Genomic DNA, 14479 nt, shown 5'->3' with positions numbered 1-14479 from the left:
TCCTGTGTTGACTTCTCTATACTGGCTCCCTTTTAACATTTAGAATATTTTTTTCAATCCTTCTTCTCACTTCTTACAAATCTCTTTATGGTCAGGCACCATCTTTATCTTTAAGAGATAATAGTGCTGTATTACCCTTCGAGAACATAACACTCCCTGAATGCAGGCCTGCTCGTCATGGGGAGTTCTAGGCAGGGGCCAACAGGGGCCAGTGTCCCTGTAACACTGAGCTTGGGCCCCCAAGTGGCCACCCCTCCAAAAGGAAGCGCCCCCCTAATAACACTCAACAACCGGACTCAAAATCTAGTATTAAATACTGTTACTGAAACAAATATAAATCATGGTATTTTATTTTGTAGTATACTATTATTTGGCATAATATATTTTTAAAGCGATCATCTTTGTCTATTTTTCACCTGGGTTTAATGTTCCCCTCTGACAAAACAACTGGCCACAGTTTGGCCCCCTCAGTAAAAGTGATCTAGAACCACCACTGCTGCTCGTGGTACCTACAGTCTCTAAATCAGTGGTGTCCAAACTTTCGAGGGCCAAAATTGTCGTGTTAGAATCGCTGGCGGGCCACAGGTTTTGTTTTTTAAAATATAGTTGAAAAAATAGTCAGGCTTTGTAAGATCAGAATCAAAAGGCTCGCTAAAGAAACCCTTTAATAAAAGGAAATCAAATATTTTGATTTCTTCGTTCTACTTTATTGTTTTTTTTTCCTCAGAATCAAGCCTGTAACGTGGTTCATGTTTTTTGGAAAAGCTTTCTGCCTTTAGCTCAGGTCATTAAATGGTTAAACAACAGTCCGCTGAGTTTTTTTTCATAGTTTACAAAAAAATGTGGAAAATAGTAAAAGCTGTAGATTTAAAAAAAAAAAAAAAACAACAACATTGTTACTGAACATTTTCTATTTTAGGAATATTGTTCAGCCCTTGTTAACATGAAAAAGAAAAATAAGATAATGTGCCAATCTTAATCAAGGCCTCGGGCCAAAATTCTGATTCTTCATTTGAAGTCATGAGCCGCAAAAAATTCCCTCAAGGGCCGCAAATGGCCCTCAGGCCGCACTTTGGACACCCCTGCTCTAAATGTACTATGGGAGGTAGAGCCTTAAGTTATCAAGCCTCTCTCCTGTGGAATCATCCACCAGTCGGGGGTCAGGTAGACACCCTCTGTACTTTTAGGAGTAGTCTTTTTTAAATAAAGCTTTCAGTCAAGGGTGGCTCCAGCTTGGACCAACTCCAAGTTATGCTGCTTTAGGCTTAAACTGCAGTATCCATCTAGTCTCAGCAGATGTCTGTTCTTCAGTGAGTCTGGTTCTGTTGAGGTTTCTGCCTGTTGATAATGTTTCATGGTGGATTCATATTGGGTCTTTGTATATTGTATAATAATGAGCTGGCACCATGTTCAAGGCAATAATGACACTTTAATGCTGAGGCAGTAAGAGACACAGTGAACTGAAGCAACACGCACACTCACACACGCATACACACTCTCTCACACTCACACACACACACACACACACATACCGTCAGCAGGTGTTCAGGTCACTTATAATATAATGATCAGGTTATAGATTGTATAATGCTGTTTATATATTGATCCCCACACTGAGGCTGATTATTAACACGCCGAGTCATCACAAGCTGTTTTTACACTTTAAAGGAGCAGTCTGACACTTCAGGAGACCTCTGACAATGAAGGACAGTCCATTTGTTATTTACTTTCAGGAAGTGACTTAACTGACTCAAGAAGGCTTCCGATTGGCTGACAGGGTCCTCAGATGTGTTGCCTTGACCAGCCGACTACAGGATGCCGTTACGATCAGCTGGTGAGCTAACGAGCTAAAGACTGACTGTAGGCAGGTTAACGTTCTCCTGCTTTCTGTGTTTGTGCTAAGCTAACAGTCTTCTCCATGACTGTAGAGAAGAGAACATGAGGCACTGTCCTTTTACATTTTTGTTAGCTTTAATAAGTAGGGTTGTCACAATACCAGAATTTTTAGACTTCAATATGTTCAGAGTAAAAATTGACTATAGCGATACCTGTTTGATACCACGGCAACAAAATAAAAAATCAAATCTTATCAAATCAAATTTATTGTCTTTAATTATAAAAAAAAAACTACAGACAAACTCCTTCAAACTGTCTAAATTGCCAAAAAAAAGACAACTTTGGCAACGTTTGGGTAACGAAACATGGCAAATGTTTTTTAAGCAATTTAGACATCTTTAGGGTATCGACCCATCACTCTCTTTCTCTTGCAGCAGGTTTTGGGTCAAAATACAAGTTTCTTAAACCTTTTGTTACTGTTGATACTTTGTTGTTTTTAAAAACATTTGGTTTCATTTTGACAACATTGGTAAGTTAAGTGTAAGACCCAGGATGAAAGGTTGTAGGAATGGTCAATAGTTCAATAATTTTGGATACCACGTGTTTTAAATGCAGTCAGATATTTTGATGATCAACAGTATCAAAAAAAAAGTAGAGGCTCTAAAAACAACATCATCTGTTTGCACACTGTCTAACATCGGCAACATTTCTTTTTGGAAATGTCAAACAGGATTTAATATTGTTAGATTTTTACTAGAATCATATCAAAGTTCAAAATTCTGGTATCATGACGACATGTCCCCGGGACGGTTCCCTGAGGACGTCCTCACATTGTCTTACAGATCTGGAGGTTTCCTGAAGGTTCCGACTGATCCGACATCTTTGTTCTACATAAACAGAACTTTTTTTTTTTTTGCTACAGGAAGATAACACTGTTGGAGTTCACAATTGTTTTGTCCAGAGTCTCAGGTGAGGAGTCAGGTCCTCCTCTGATCCTGGTTCCAGATTCATGATCCAGGTGTGAAGCTCCTGTTTGTTTTAGGTGAACAACTTAAGGAACCTTTCAGGAGCTCAGGAACTTTTCCAAGAACAGGAAGTCTTTGAAGAACTCCAGCGTTTCTGAAACGTCTCTGAATATCCAGGAACTCTTTAATACCTCAGGAATGTTTCTAGAACCTCTTTAAGACCTCAGAAACATTTACAAATACCCATGACCCCTTTACAGAAAAATGTTCCAGAACCTCAAGAGATAGAGGATCTGTTTTATGGAACCTGTTCAGATTCCATCAAAGATTTCATCAACACACATTCTTGTATCTCTGTAAAGTTCCTAGGAGCCCAGGTACTTTCAGGCACTCAGAACCCGGGAACTGTTTGAGAAATCAGGGCAACAAAGACATCTGACATCCTTCGAGAGAAACTTCTCAGGAAAATATCCCAGGTCCTAAGGAACCCCTGAGAACTGTGTCCAGAACCACATCAGGTCTAGTTTACCAGAGTCTAGATCTGGTTACTGGTTCTGGTAGATCTGGAGTTGAACTTGGATCATTTTTTTTTTTTTTTTTAAGTTTTCAACAAAGTCTCCTGATTACTGCTGCAGGTCCTCCAAAGAGTTTCTTCTTCTTCTTCTGGGGAAACTAAAATGGTCTGATGGGACAAAAAAAAAAAGAAATATACTCTGAAAGGTTTTCAGATCCCCCGTGCAGGAAACACCTCTGCGTCCCATCAGCAGGAAGTGGTCCCTGGGGCGGGGGGTCGGGGGAGGGGGGGGCTAACCATGACAATGGGCCTCAGGACTTGTTGTCGTCATAGAGATCAAGTGATGGGTGGATGTCTGGCAGCTCCACATCACAGACGACACTGTGAGGAGACATTGTGTTCCTGTTGAAAAAATGACCACCTCCGCCTGATGGAAACACACAGAAGACATCATTAAGTATGATCTTTACAAACACATTTATTATTTTTAATACTGTATATTTAAAACAGACTACAGCCTGGATGCAATCTGCATTGTTCCTCCTGTATCAGAGGTTCGACAATCGGTCAGAACCTCCTTTTCAGCGCCCTTTCCCTGAGCGACTGAGTAGTGTGATGTACCGATAAATAAGAGCCCATCCTCAGGTCCCCCTTTTTGAAAATTGGAACCACTGCCCTAGTCTGCAACTCCACAGGTACCGTCCCAGGCCTAAGGCCTCCTTGCCACATTGAAGAGACATGTCAACCAAGACAGCTCAACAATGGCCAGAGCCTTTAGCACCTCGGGACAAATCTTATCGAGTAGGCCCAAACCCCGCAGGGAGATTCATCATAAACGAGGTGGCAGGTGAAGGCAGGGGTCTGTTCTGATTTTAGAAATGCACAAATGAATAAATAAATAACAATTATAATTCAAAATGACTTTTTTTTTTTTTTTAATCACCAAAAACAAAATCTTCACTGTGAATAACGGTGACAGTAATACTCTGATGACATCACCACTTTATGACTTCATTAGCTCCACCTAGTGGACAATGTGACAAACTGCCACTAACCCCAAAAACTGAAGAAAACATGATAATCAGATTTCTGCTGATTCAGCATTATTCTATTTCATTTTTATCTCTTTTTTAAACAACTACCTCCCACCAAATGGAGACACGCAAGGAAACAGAGTGAAGGAGAGAGGGAACGGGGAAACATGTTTCAAGAGACATGAGTCTGTTTATGATGATGACATAAGCTGATCACTTCTGAGCTGTCAGTCAGCTTGAACAGCTGTTTGTGTTTGTGCTCACATGTACACTGTTTTTATTCTAATTTAAACTGACACACTCCCTATTTCTCAGATTTTAATTCTCTTCATGTTAAAATTAAAAAGGGCATTAAGACCTAGAATTAACAGACTTATACCAACACTTTAGTAACTGATGGATGTTTATAGTCTGTTCAAGTATCTGTTGTGTGTTTTAAGGTATGTCTGTTCTCCGTTATTAAGAAAAATGTGATGTTGATAAGTTTCATTGAAGTCTGATCCGCTGCAGCTTCCAATCAATAAGTGAAACCGGGTGGGCATGTCTGACAGTATGCTCTTCTGTGTCCTTGCTTATCACTCCTTAGATTTCCCTCCCCTCTCCTCCAAGAAGCTTTAGGGGCTCTGGAGCTACTTCCGGTTTGACGAAGGCCGAGACTTGAGATACAGATTATAACTTTTTAAAGTTCATCTGTAACTGTGGAAAAGTTGCTCTTTAACCATAAAGTTTGCATTGTGTCATCTTGTGTGCTTCCTGGCATGGTTTGGTGTTTGTGTTCTTACTGGTCACAGCGATGCTGATGTCAGCAGGTGTTCTGGGCGTGACCTCAGGGTGGGGCGGGCTTAGTGGCTCCAGGCTAATGGACGGCTGGTTGCTGTCATTCAGTGGTGCCCTCTGGCTACTGGAGGTCTGACCAACACCGAGACGATCCACATCCAACACCACGCTGTCCACGCAGGGAAGACTGGTCTGAAGACACAGAGGGGGAATTGACACACTTGTTGTTTTTTTTATCCAATCACAGCAGAGGTCTGTCTGTGGTGTCATTGATGACTCACCATGATGCCCAGAGCTTTGAGGATGTTGAGTTTACACATGGGACAGGTGCAGTGCTCGTTCAGCCAGGGGTCCACACACACCTTATGGAAGACATGTCTGCAGAGACACAGTGACACTTGATCAGCAAAAAAACATCAAACATCAAAACATGAACTCTACAACATATAAAACCATCAAAGCAGCTAACAAGCACTAAGCTTACTTAAGTCTCGACCTGTTCCACTAACATAACTCAGCCGTATCTACTTCAAACTAACTCCAGTAACCTTGTGTGTGCGTGCACAATAATATTTATAGAAGGCTATTTAACACGGACCTTGAAGGAATGACCACGTCATAGTTGGTCAGAAAGATTGTGGTCCTTTGAATTGCTGCTCATATGTGCCTACCTTACATCTTTGACAATTAACCTAATGGATTCTGGCCTTTATTTTCTATGTATTATCACTTGTTGACATTGTGTCAAAAAGGGCAGATTGTATGTTTTACAATATATTTTCCAAATGTGGCCTTGATGTTATAAAAATATCCTAAATTTTAATGTAGTCTTATTGAATATGTGTAGACAGGAGTATGATCAGGTGTATCAGACTCACTTGCAGGGCAGAATTCTGACCACGTCGTTCAGCTGATATGCTTCTATACACACGGCACAGTGGTTGAAGTCTGGATCAGTCTCCTGAAAGACACACACACACACACACACACACACACACACACACACACACACACACACACACACACACACACACACACACACACACACACACACACACACACACACACACACACACACACACACACACACACACACACACACACACACACACACACACACACACACACACACACACACACACACACACACACACACACACACAGGTTGGAGAGATGGTGATGTTTTATGTCATCCACAAACTTTCATGATTTGAGCAGGAGACATTAGAGGTAGGAGGCTCAGAGCTGATATTAAAAAAGAAAATATAATAACGTATCCAGTATCTATAGGTGGACAATGGACATCAGAGCCTCTGCAGAAAGTTCTGCAGTTGGAAATGAGTTGACTCGACTTTGTAAAACAGCAAAAAAGGTTACCTTGTCTCCTTTCTTCACCGTCCTCGTGGTCAGTTTCCCGATAGCTTTTTTTGCTGCATCGCCAAGACGGCGCTGAGGGGCAGAGACATAGGACACGTTACCACACACATTGTTACACAACGTGGACAGCTGGACACAGCTAGACATGTGTGATTTAAACAAAGTAACATATCAATCATGTTGTGCTGACTGTGAGAGACACAAACATATAGTTAGAGACTGACAAATGCAAGTTATTGATAGAAAGAGACAGAGTTACACAGCGATGGAGCCAGACACATACAGAGATGAAAACACATTTATAAAGAGACAGGCAGACAAATATCAATGACCCAAAATGACAGACACCAAGAGACAGAGACAAAATAAGATGGACACACAGAGACAGAAAAGATAGAGATGCAAAGACACAAAGAGGGCAAGAAACATAGAGACAGAGATAATATATAGATAAATATAAATATATATAGATAGAAAGATATGTCTAAATGGACAGTGAATATGATGAAACCCTATGAAATGGACTTTAATATCCAAAAATGCATTGGGTTTTGTCACATCCTGCTCTTGCGGATGTGACGGCCTCCCATCATCCTCGGCTGTTCTCTGTATTTACAGCAGTGTGACTGCAGGGAGGTGAAGTCAAGGTTGATGCGAGGGTCAGATTACATGGTGGATCGGGGGTGGGGGTGGGGGCAAAGGGTTCCATTAGCAGAGATTCACTTCATTAAATATTAACGAGTCATCACAGAGGACCAGAGGAGGTCCAGAAGGCCAGAAAAGTCTACTGGTTTGAGAAGGCCGGTTAGCTCTGTGTTAGCATACTAGCTGTTTGTTAGCCTGTTTGTTAGCCTAATACCTGGCTGCGGTCGCGGGCGTTGGTGTAGCGGATCTTCTGGATGAAGTAGAAGACGAGCCAGGCTGACGAGATGATGAGGAGGACTATGAAGGAGATGGACACAAAGACCAGAGAACCTCGGTTCATGTTCTTGGATGAGCCGCGGTCGCCCACCAAAACTGACACCACGACCGTCAGGTTCCTCTCCAGGTGGGCCAGGATCTCTTTCCCGTATGCCTCTGTGATCATCACAGCCACCGTATCACCTGTACCTATACACAAAGAGAGGCAGGGTCACAATCAGGGCCAGATAACTTAGACAGTCAAGTTCTGACTTCACAGCCAGACAGATCAAAGACGTGGGCGGCTGTGGCTCTGTGGTAGTGCTGGTCGTCTAAATCAGAAGGTCAGGGGTTTGATCCACAGCTCCTGCAGTAACATGTCTGATGACTGGGATTAGTTAATACTGTTGGACACTTCGCAAAGTAGCCTCTGCCATCAGTGTGTACACTGGCTGTGAAAAGGTGAATGTGACATGCACCTAAAGACGAGAAAAGATTATGTGTGTTATTTGTATGAAGCTTCTATTATTAGCTAAAGTCAAAATTTCTGCTCTGTGACATTAACAGAGCGCGCAAACACCTAAACACACACAGTTTGAGGTCAGTGTGACCTCATTAATAAATGACATGTTATGTTCTATATTTAGAAGTTGAGATTGATCCCAGGAAGATGCTGCTCATATACACACTCCTGATTTCTAGAAGTTTTCAGACCGACTGCCCCTGAAATCGTCCCAAGTTGTTTGTTCACACACGCTCAACATGTTATTATGATGACAGTTTCTGCCTATATATCAATGCTACAAGTACTTTGACATATTCATCATACAACAAAGAAGGGAGAAGAACATACTGGTGACCAGAAAACAAAATCAGTTTCATTATATGCAAGCATATCAAACCTATCGTGCGCATACAGTCCATGGTCAGGTTGAAAAATGTGTCCGTTTGTGTTTACAATTGCAGCTCCCAAACAATTTAGGAAGTTTTTCTGAGTTTTGTGTGTGTGTGTGTGTGTGTGTGTGTGTGTGTGTGTGTGTGTGTGTGATCCGTGCTACATTCACTGACCCTCATGGCCCATCTTCACCGTCTTGTTGGTGGAGTTGTTGTAGATGAGGACCGCCGTGGCGTTGTACGCGGCCGCCTTCAGGATCTTCTCCTTAAAGGTGCAGTTTCCTCTTTGTAGCAGTGCCACCCAGTGGATGTTTCGAGGAGGGACCAGGAAGCGAGTGTTTGGGTCGCAGCCCTGCCGATCCACCACTGAGACACACAGAGAACACAGGTGATGCTTTCAAGGTTTAACCAGTTTAAACATTTGATTTAAATGTTGTTATTGAATATAAATGTTTATCCTGTCAATGATTGATGAAGCTGGAGTTTGTTTTAATTTCAAACTGACCCACGAACTCTCACCCTTAAGAAACTACGTACATTTACTCACATATACTCCTCTTACTGTAGTTTTTTTATATGGCTTTGTACTGCAGAGATTTATAATTAAACATTTAGTTTTTTATAAAAGAAAATACAAAACATCATCAGCTTATTTTACACATTTATTTCACTCTAATTTTTTTTTACTTGAACTATTTCTATAATTAAAAACATTAAGCATGTTAATTAAGTTTTATGACTCATTAAAATTAATATCTTCATTTAAATTAAGGGAGCAATATGTAAGATATCTGAATCATAACATGACCTTACTATATCATTAGTCATTAAGGAAACATGCTATGTTGAAGTGCTGTCTTTTCTGACAACGATGCAGCAGTCAGTATTAGGGCTGGGAATCTATGGGTGTCTCACGATTCGATTTCGATTCTTGGGGTCATGATTCGATTCAGAATATATTTTCGATTCAAAACGATACTGGATACATCCATTCAAATACATCCAAGTCAATTTTTTAAATAGTTCATACTTCCGGATCTACCCCAGTCATCTGTGAGACTGGCTGAATTTATTGCTGCTCCATTTCACATTCTACTGAGTTAAATGGCTAGCCTTAGCACTTAGCAAGGAGTGACTGATTAGCCATTTTTGGAATTTAGGAATCGATTTAAAATCTCTGAAGATAAGAATCTCATAAAACAATTTTTTCCCCACCTCTAGTCAGTATGCCTTCCTTCTAGGTTCATAAGTACACAGACCTGGCTAAACACTGAAGCTTCCATGGCAGAGGGGGCGTGGGGAGACAGCTCTCGCCAATGTTTTGAATTTGGACTGCAGTACCAATTTTAAACACTACATGTCGGAGTTACAGATCGCTCCTTTAACAGAAAATGACAGCAATAATGGCATTCTTCAACTTCCCTTTACCGAAATTCTCCCATTGATTGGTAGATTTAGTTTTGGATAAAATTAGATTTCCATTTGTGATAAATGTTTTCTGGTATAGTGTGTGTGTGTGTGTGTGTGTGTGTGTGTGTGTTTCAGTCTCTGCAGTGTCCTCTAATGTCTGACTGTAACCTGACACCTCAGAGACGCTCGACCTTCATCATCCTGAACACAGCCTGAAAACCTCTGCAGTACCTCACTACTACACAGTACACACACTACACAAGACACATTACAAGCCAATCACAGGGCTGTTACACAGAGAATAACAAAACACACACCTACGGGTAATTTAGAGTGACCAGTTAACCTAACGAACACGTCTCTGGACGGGCCATGGAGAGAACCAAAAACATGGGGAGAAAATGTAAACTCAACACAGAAGAAACCTATCAGACCAAGGACTCAAACCAGGAACCTTCTTCCTGTGTTCTTTCCCTCACTGTGTTTCTAAATCCAACGAACTCAGATGATCAGATCTGTGACACGCAGAGATACACAAGCTTCCAGTGCAGCCCTTGTAAAAAAAATAAAAAAATAAACTTGATCCAATTCCAGATTCAGAAACGCTACCCTCTGTTCATCATCATAGCATATTAGACAGATTTCAATGTCAGCCCTTCAACCCATTGCACAGAATCTGCACTACCCAAAATCCATGACAACCTACTCCGTGCAATGGACTCTGGTAACTGTGCTATTCTGATCTTATTGGACCTTACTGCAGCATTCAACACTGTTGAGCATACAATTTGAGTTAATGTAGCATTTGGTTGGCGTTTGTGGCACAGCCCTGACTTGGTTTATTTAATATCTGAAGAACAGCACTTTGTCTGGAAACCTAGGCAATGCCACATCCTCCCAGTCTGGCCTGTGGGATGCCACAGGGATCCATCCTAGGTCTTATACTTTTCTCTGTATACATGCTCCCATTAGGTTTAATTATCCAGAAGCACAATCTCTTGAACCACTTTTACGCGGATTACACTCAGCTTTGTCTACCCATCAAAACCAATAGTCTGTCAGATCTCACCTCGCTTCTACAATGCTTTGAAGATATAGAAAACTGGATGGCCCATAACTTTTTACAACTAAACAAGTCAAAAACCAAAGCTGTTCTTTTTGGGTTCAAAACGCTGCAGCCAGGCTGCTGATTGGGTCCAGGAAGAGGCAGCATATCAGTCCTATCCTAGCATCCCTTCACTGGCTCCCAATACTCTAACCTTAAATTGATTTTAAGGTTGCACTGTTTGTTTTCAAAGCACTGAATGGCTTGGCTCTCCCATACATAACCAACCTGCTAAGCCCTTGCACTTCATTGAGTCCCTCACTCACAGCTCAAGCTGCTGTGTCCCTCTTTTGCAGTCAAAGCTTGAAAACTGTGGAACAGCCTTCCCCCTTCGATCAGGTCTGCCCTTTCTGTGGACTCTTTTAAGTTCTGCCTCAAAACATATTTGTATAGCATTTGAGTCCTGAGTAGGCAGTTTCTATCATGTTTTCTTTTTTGGTTCTTTTTTTGTTATTTCTGTTTTCTTTTAATTATTGTTTACTCCTGTATATTATTTATTTTATGCATTGTGCAGCACTTTGGTCACCTGCTGCTGTTTTAAATGTGCTTTATAGATGAATGTGACTTGACTTGACATAAACACACACAAACACACACTGATGTCTATCTCTCCTCTTTGGTTCTCTGTTGTCCGTGTCGAGCTGATGGTCCCTGAACGTATCACAGAAACAATCTCAGCTTGTTTTTTTTAAATGAAAAAATGAACAAATAAACAAATAAACAGTTGTTATCATTGCAGCAATGACCTGAGATTAGAGGTTTAAAGTCAGGACATTCTCTATGTTTGAACATGTTGCTGCTCTGATTTCGAAAGTGACTCAGTGATGTTACAACAGAACCACAGGTATGTGTGTGCGTGTGTGTGTGTGTGTGTGTGAGAGATAATGACCCCGTTTGAATCATCATAATTGGAGATTAAAAACGTTTTTTTTTTTTAAATATAAAATAAAACAGCAGTCTATGGACAACTACGAATTCCAGAATGCATTTCAGTAAGAACCGTCCAATCAGAGAACGGAGACTTGATGAAAATATATGACTGCTGAATGAAGCGTTTTAATTTACAATGGCTCTGCTCCCTTTGTTTACAGACACACTTTCTGTTTGTTTGTTTTCTCATTGCTTCCTGTATTTAATCACTGCTCACCTGACCCACCTGAGCAAGTCAGACTTTTGCTGTTTCTCAGTTTTAGAGTCTACTGTCAGACTTCCTGTTTCTCCTGCAGCTCGGACAACGCCAATACCTCATCACTGATCATGTTCTTGTGTCGGGGGGGGGGGGGCAGTTGTGGTTCTGACCTCAGGTGTGCTGTGATGTAATTACCTCCGTGATGTGGTGAAGGTGCGATGACGACCCCCCGGGTGTCCACTTTCGGGGAGTTCTGTCCATACGTCCCCTCGTCGCTACTCATCATGTGGATGTTGTTCCCTCGTCCGTCCAGCACCGTGGCGTTCACCGTGGCGTAGACATATTCCTCGAACGGCGGGTTCCTGTCTGAGCGAGCCGCCAGGACGGAGCAAGACGGGACCAAGACCACGACCAAGACGAGGATAGGGAGATGGGTCCACATCTGGGACGTCATGTTGTCCTCTTTACATCCAAGCTGTCAGGAGACAAACAGAGACTCCTTCAGACCAGAAAAACGACGTGTGTCCTCCTCCTTAACCCCGCCCTCATCTTTCTTTCATATCTCCCTTTCCCAAATCAAATGCATTTAATGACATTCAAGTTATTATGGTCCTCAAAGTCTCTGCATGTCAACTGACTCTTACTGCTTGAGTCTGTGTTGTTAAATATGGCTCCCAGTTACTGCTCGCATCAAATTTAAAACTCTGCTGCTCGCTGACAAAACAGCCACAAAAAACGTCTCCTCCTTACTTTAACTCTCTCATCCAGGTCTACACTCCCTCCCGCCAATGAAAGGCGTCTGATCCAACCTTCACAACAGGGTCCTAAGACGCTGACTAGACTCTTCTCCTCTGTCGCCCCCCGGTGGTGGAATGAACTTCCAAACTCCATTCAATCTGCAGAGTCCCTCTGCACCTTTAAGAAAAAGCTAAAGACCCAGCTCTTTCATGAATACCTACTAACTTAATGATGATGGTCTCCATATTATTGATGATGGTAATGATGATGGATTTTGTTTGATAACGACGACTTATAAGATGGTTTCTATACTGATTAGAGCTCTCAAGAACTGCCCTCAATGTTGTGCTTTACCTCTGGTCACTTCCTGTCAGCACCTGTGTGTCCAATCACTCACTTACTGACATTGTTCCCTTTTTTTTTCTAGAGCCTTGCTTGTGTTGTACTTCCTCTCTGATGTACGTCGCTTTGGATAAAAGCGTCTGCTAAGTGAATTGTAGAATAAATATCCATGTCTCTGTTTGTTATATTCTTCATTCACTCACTTTTGTCCTTTGAAACATGTCTCCTTATGTCTTTTTATTCTTTCACTCTTTAAATATGTTGTTTTTAGTTCATTTCCTTTGTTTCACTTTGTCCTTACATTAGTGTTTCTCTCTCTACATATTTTTAACTAAATGATTTGTCCTCCATTTGTTTTTCTTTGCCTCTAAATAACCTCTTGTGTCTCTTATATATCAAATAATGTCTCTCTGTGTCCTCACCTCCGTGTTTACTGTCTGAGTGTCCTCTCCGTGTCTCGCTCAGTCTTCCACGGTTCTTCTTCGTGTCCCAGCAGCACGTGTTGTTGTGTGTCCTCGGAGTGTCAGATTATGGAGCGTCGTCATCAGGCCAACATCTGGACCTTCACAGCCGTACCCCTCTCCGTGATGTCCGCCGCTCACATTGTCTACAGAACTCCCTTTAAACAAAACAAAAGGTCATTTTAAGCCGCAGTGATGAAGCAGCAGCACCGTGGCCCCCCGGGGGGTTGTTAAATATCGTTTACAGCTCGTCTTCTGTCCCGCTTTGTCTCGCTGTCTGCAGGGCGAACAGACAGGCAGGCTCCCCGGTCCATCGACCCCCGGCCTGCCTCCGCTCTGTCCCACTGGAAGTCCGGGGGGGGTGGGGGTGGGGGGAGGGGGTGGCTCGGTATGTTTGTTATCCCGTAGATCCCGGGGGCTGTGTCGGTGTTTTTAATCCGGTTCTGTTCCCGCTGTTGGGCTGAGCACAGCGAGCAGAAGAACCCCGAACGCAGCCTCTCCGTCTCTAGCAGTTATTGCTGTACTGCGCATGCGCCAAGGCAAAGGCACGGGGACGCGGCAGACAGGGCGCGGGTACGTTAAACCCCATGTGTTACCTGAGATTAAGACTACTATCGCGATACCTGCCGGGGGGAGAGAGAGAGAGAGACAGAGACAGAGAGAGAGAGAGAGAGAGAGTCAGATACTTTTTCATTTGATAATAATTGATTGATCATTATTTACCTTAAAGGGATACTTCCCCCATTTGCATTAATCTTTGTATCATTAGAAACCTGGTAGTATTTTTGAATGGTCGTGCATCCCGCCCTCATTTTCCCCTGAAATGGGAAATCTTTGTATTTTCAAGTCTGAAAAGGAGCTTCCAGTGATGCAAAATGACGATTTTTGCATCACTGGAAGCTGTTGTGGTTAGCGGGGTGAAACTACAACGCTAGTTCCTCATATTCGATGAAGCTACAGACCAATCACAGATCAGTGGGTGGGAACTCACTCCCAG

At 42.3% G+C, this 14479-nt stretch overlaps 1 protein-coding gene across 1 annotated transcript; it reads right to left on the bottom strand.

The window, feature by feature from the left end:
* Positions 1–1409: 1409 nt before the first annotated feature.
* Positions 1410–14014, bottom strand: rnf130 (ring finger protein 130). Its single transcript, XM_029281552.2, has 10 exons — positions 13728–14014; positions 13444–13640; positions 12137–12416; positions 8472–8663; positions 7363–7613; positions 6504–6575; positions 6005–6087; positions 5408–5504; positions 5132–5318; positions 1410–3742 (listed from the first exon to the last, which is right to left on the bottom strand). Exons 3-10 carry the CDS (start codon positions 12393–12395, stop codon positions 3627–3629), a joined length of 1257 nt encoding a protein of 418 aa, XP_029137385.2. The 5' UTR covers positions 12396–12416; positions 13444–13640; positions 13728–14014; the 3' UTR covers positions 1410–3626.
* Between the last annotated feature and the right edge of the window lie 465 nt (positions 14015–14479).

The sequence above is a fragment of the Labrus bergylta genome, chromosome 9, assembly GCF_963930695.1.
Source record: "Labrus bergylta chromosome 9, fLabBer1.1, whole genome shotgun sequence".
Lineage (NCBI taxonomy): Eukaryota > Metazoa > Chordata > Actinopteri > Labriformes > Labridae > Labrus > Labrus bergylta.
The sequence above is the reverse complement of the archived record's forward strand: the minus strand, read 5'-3'. Positions and strand labels throughout refer to the sequence as shown.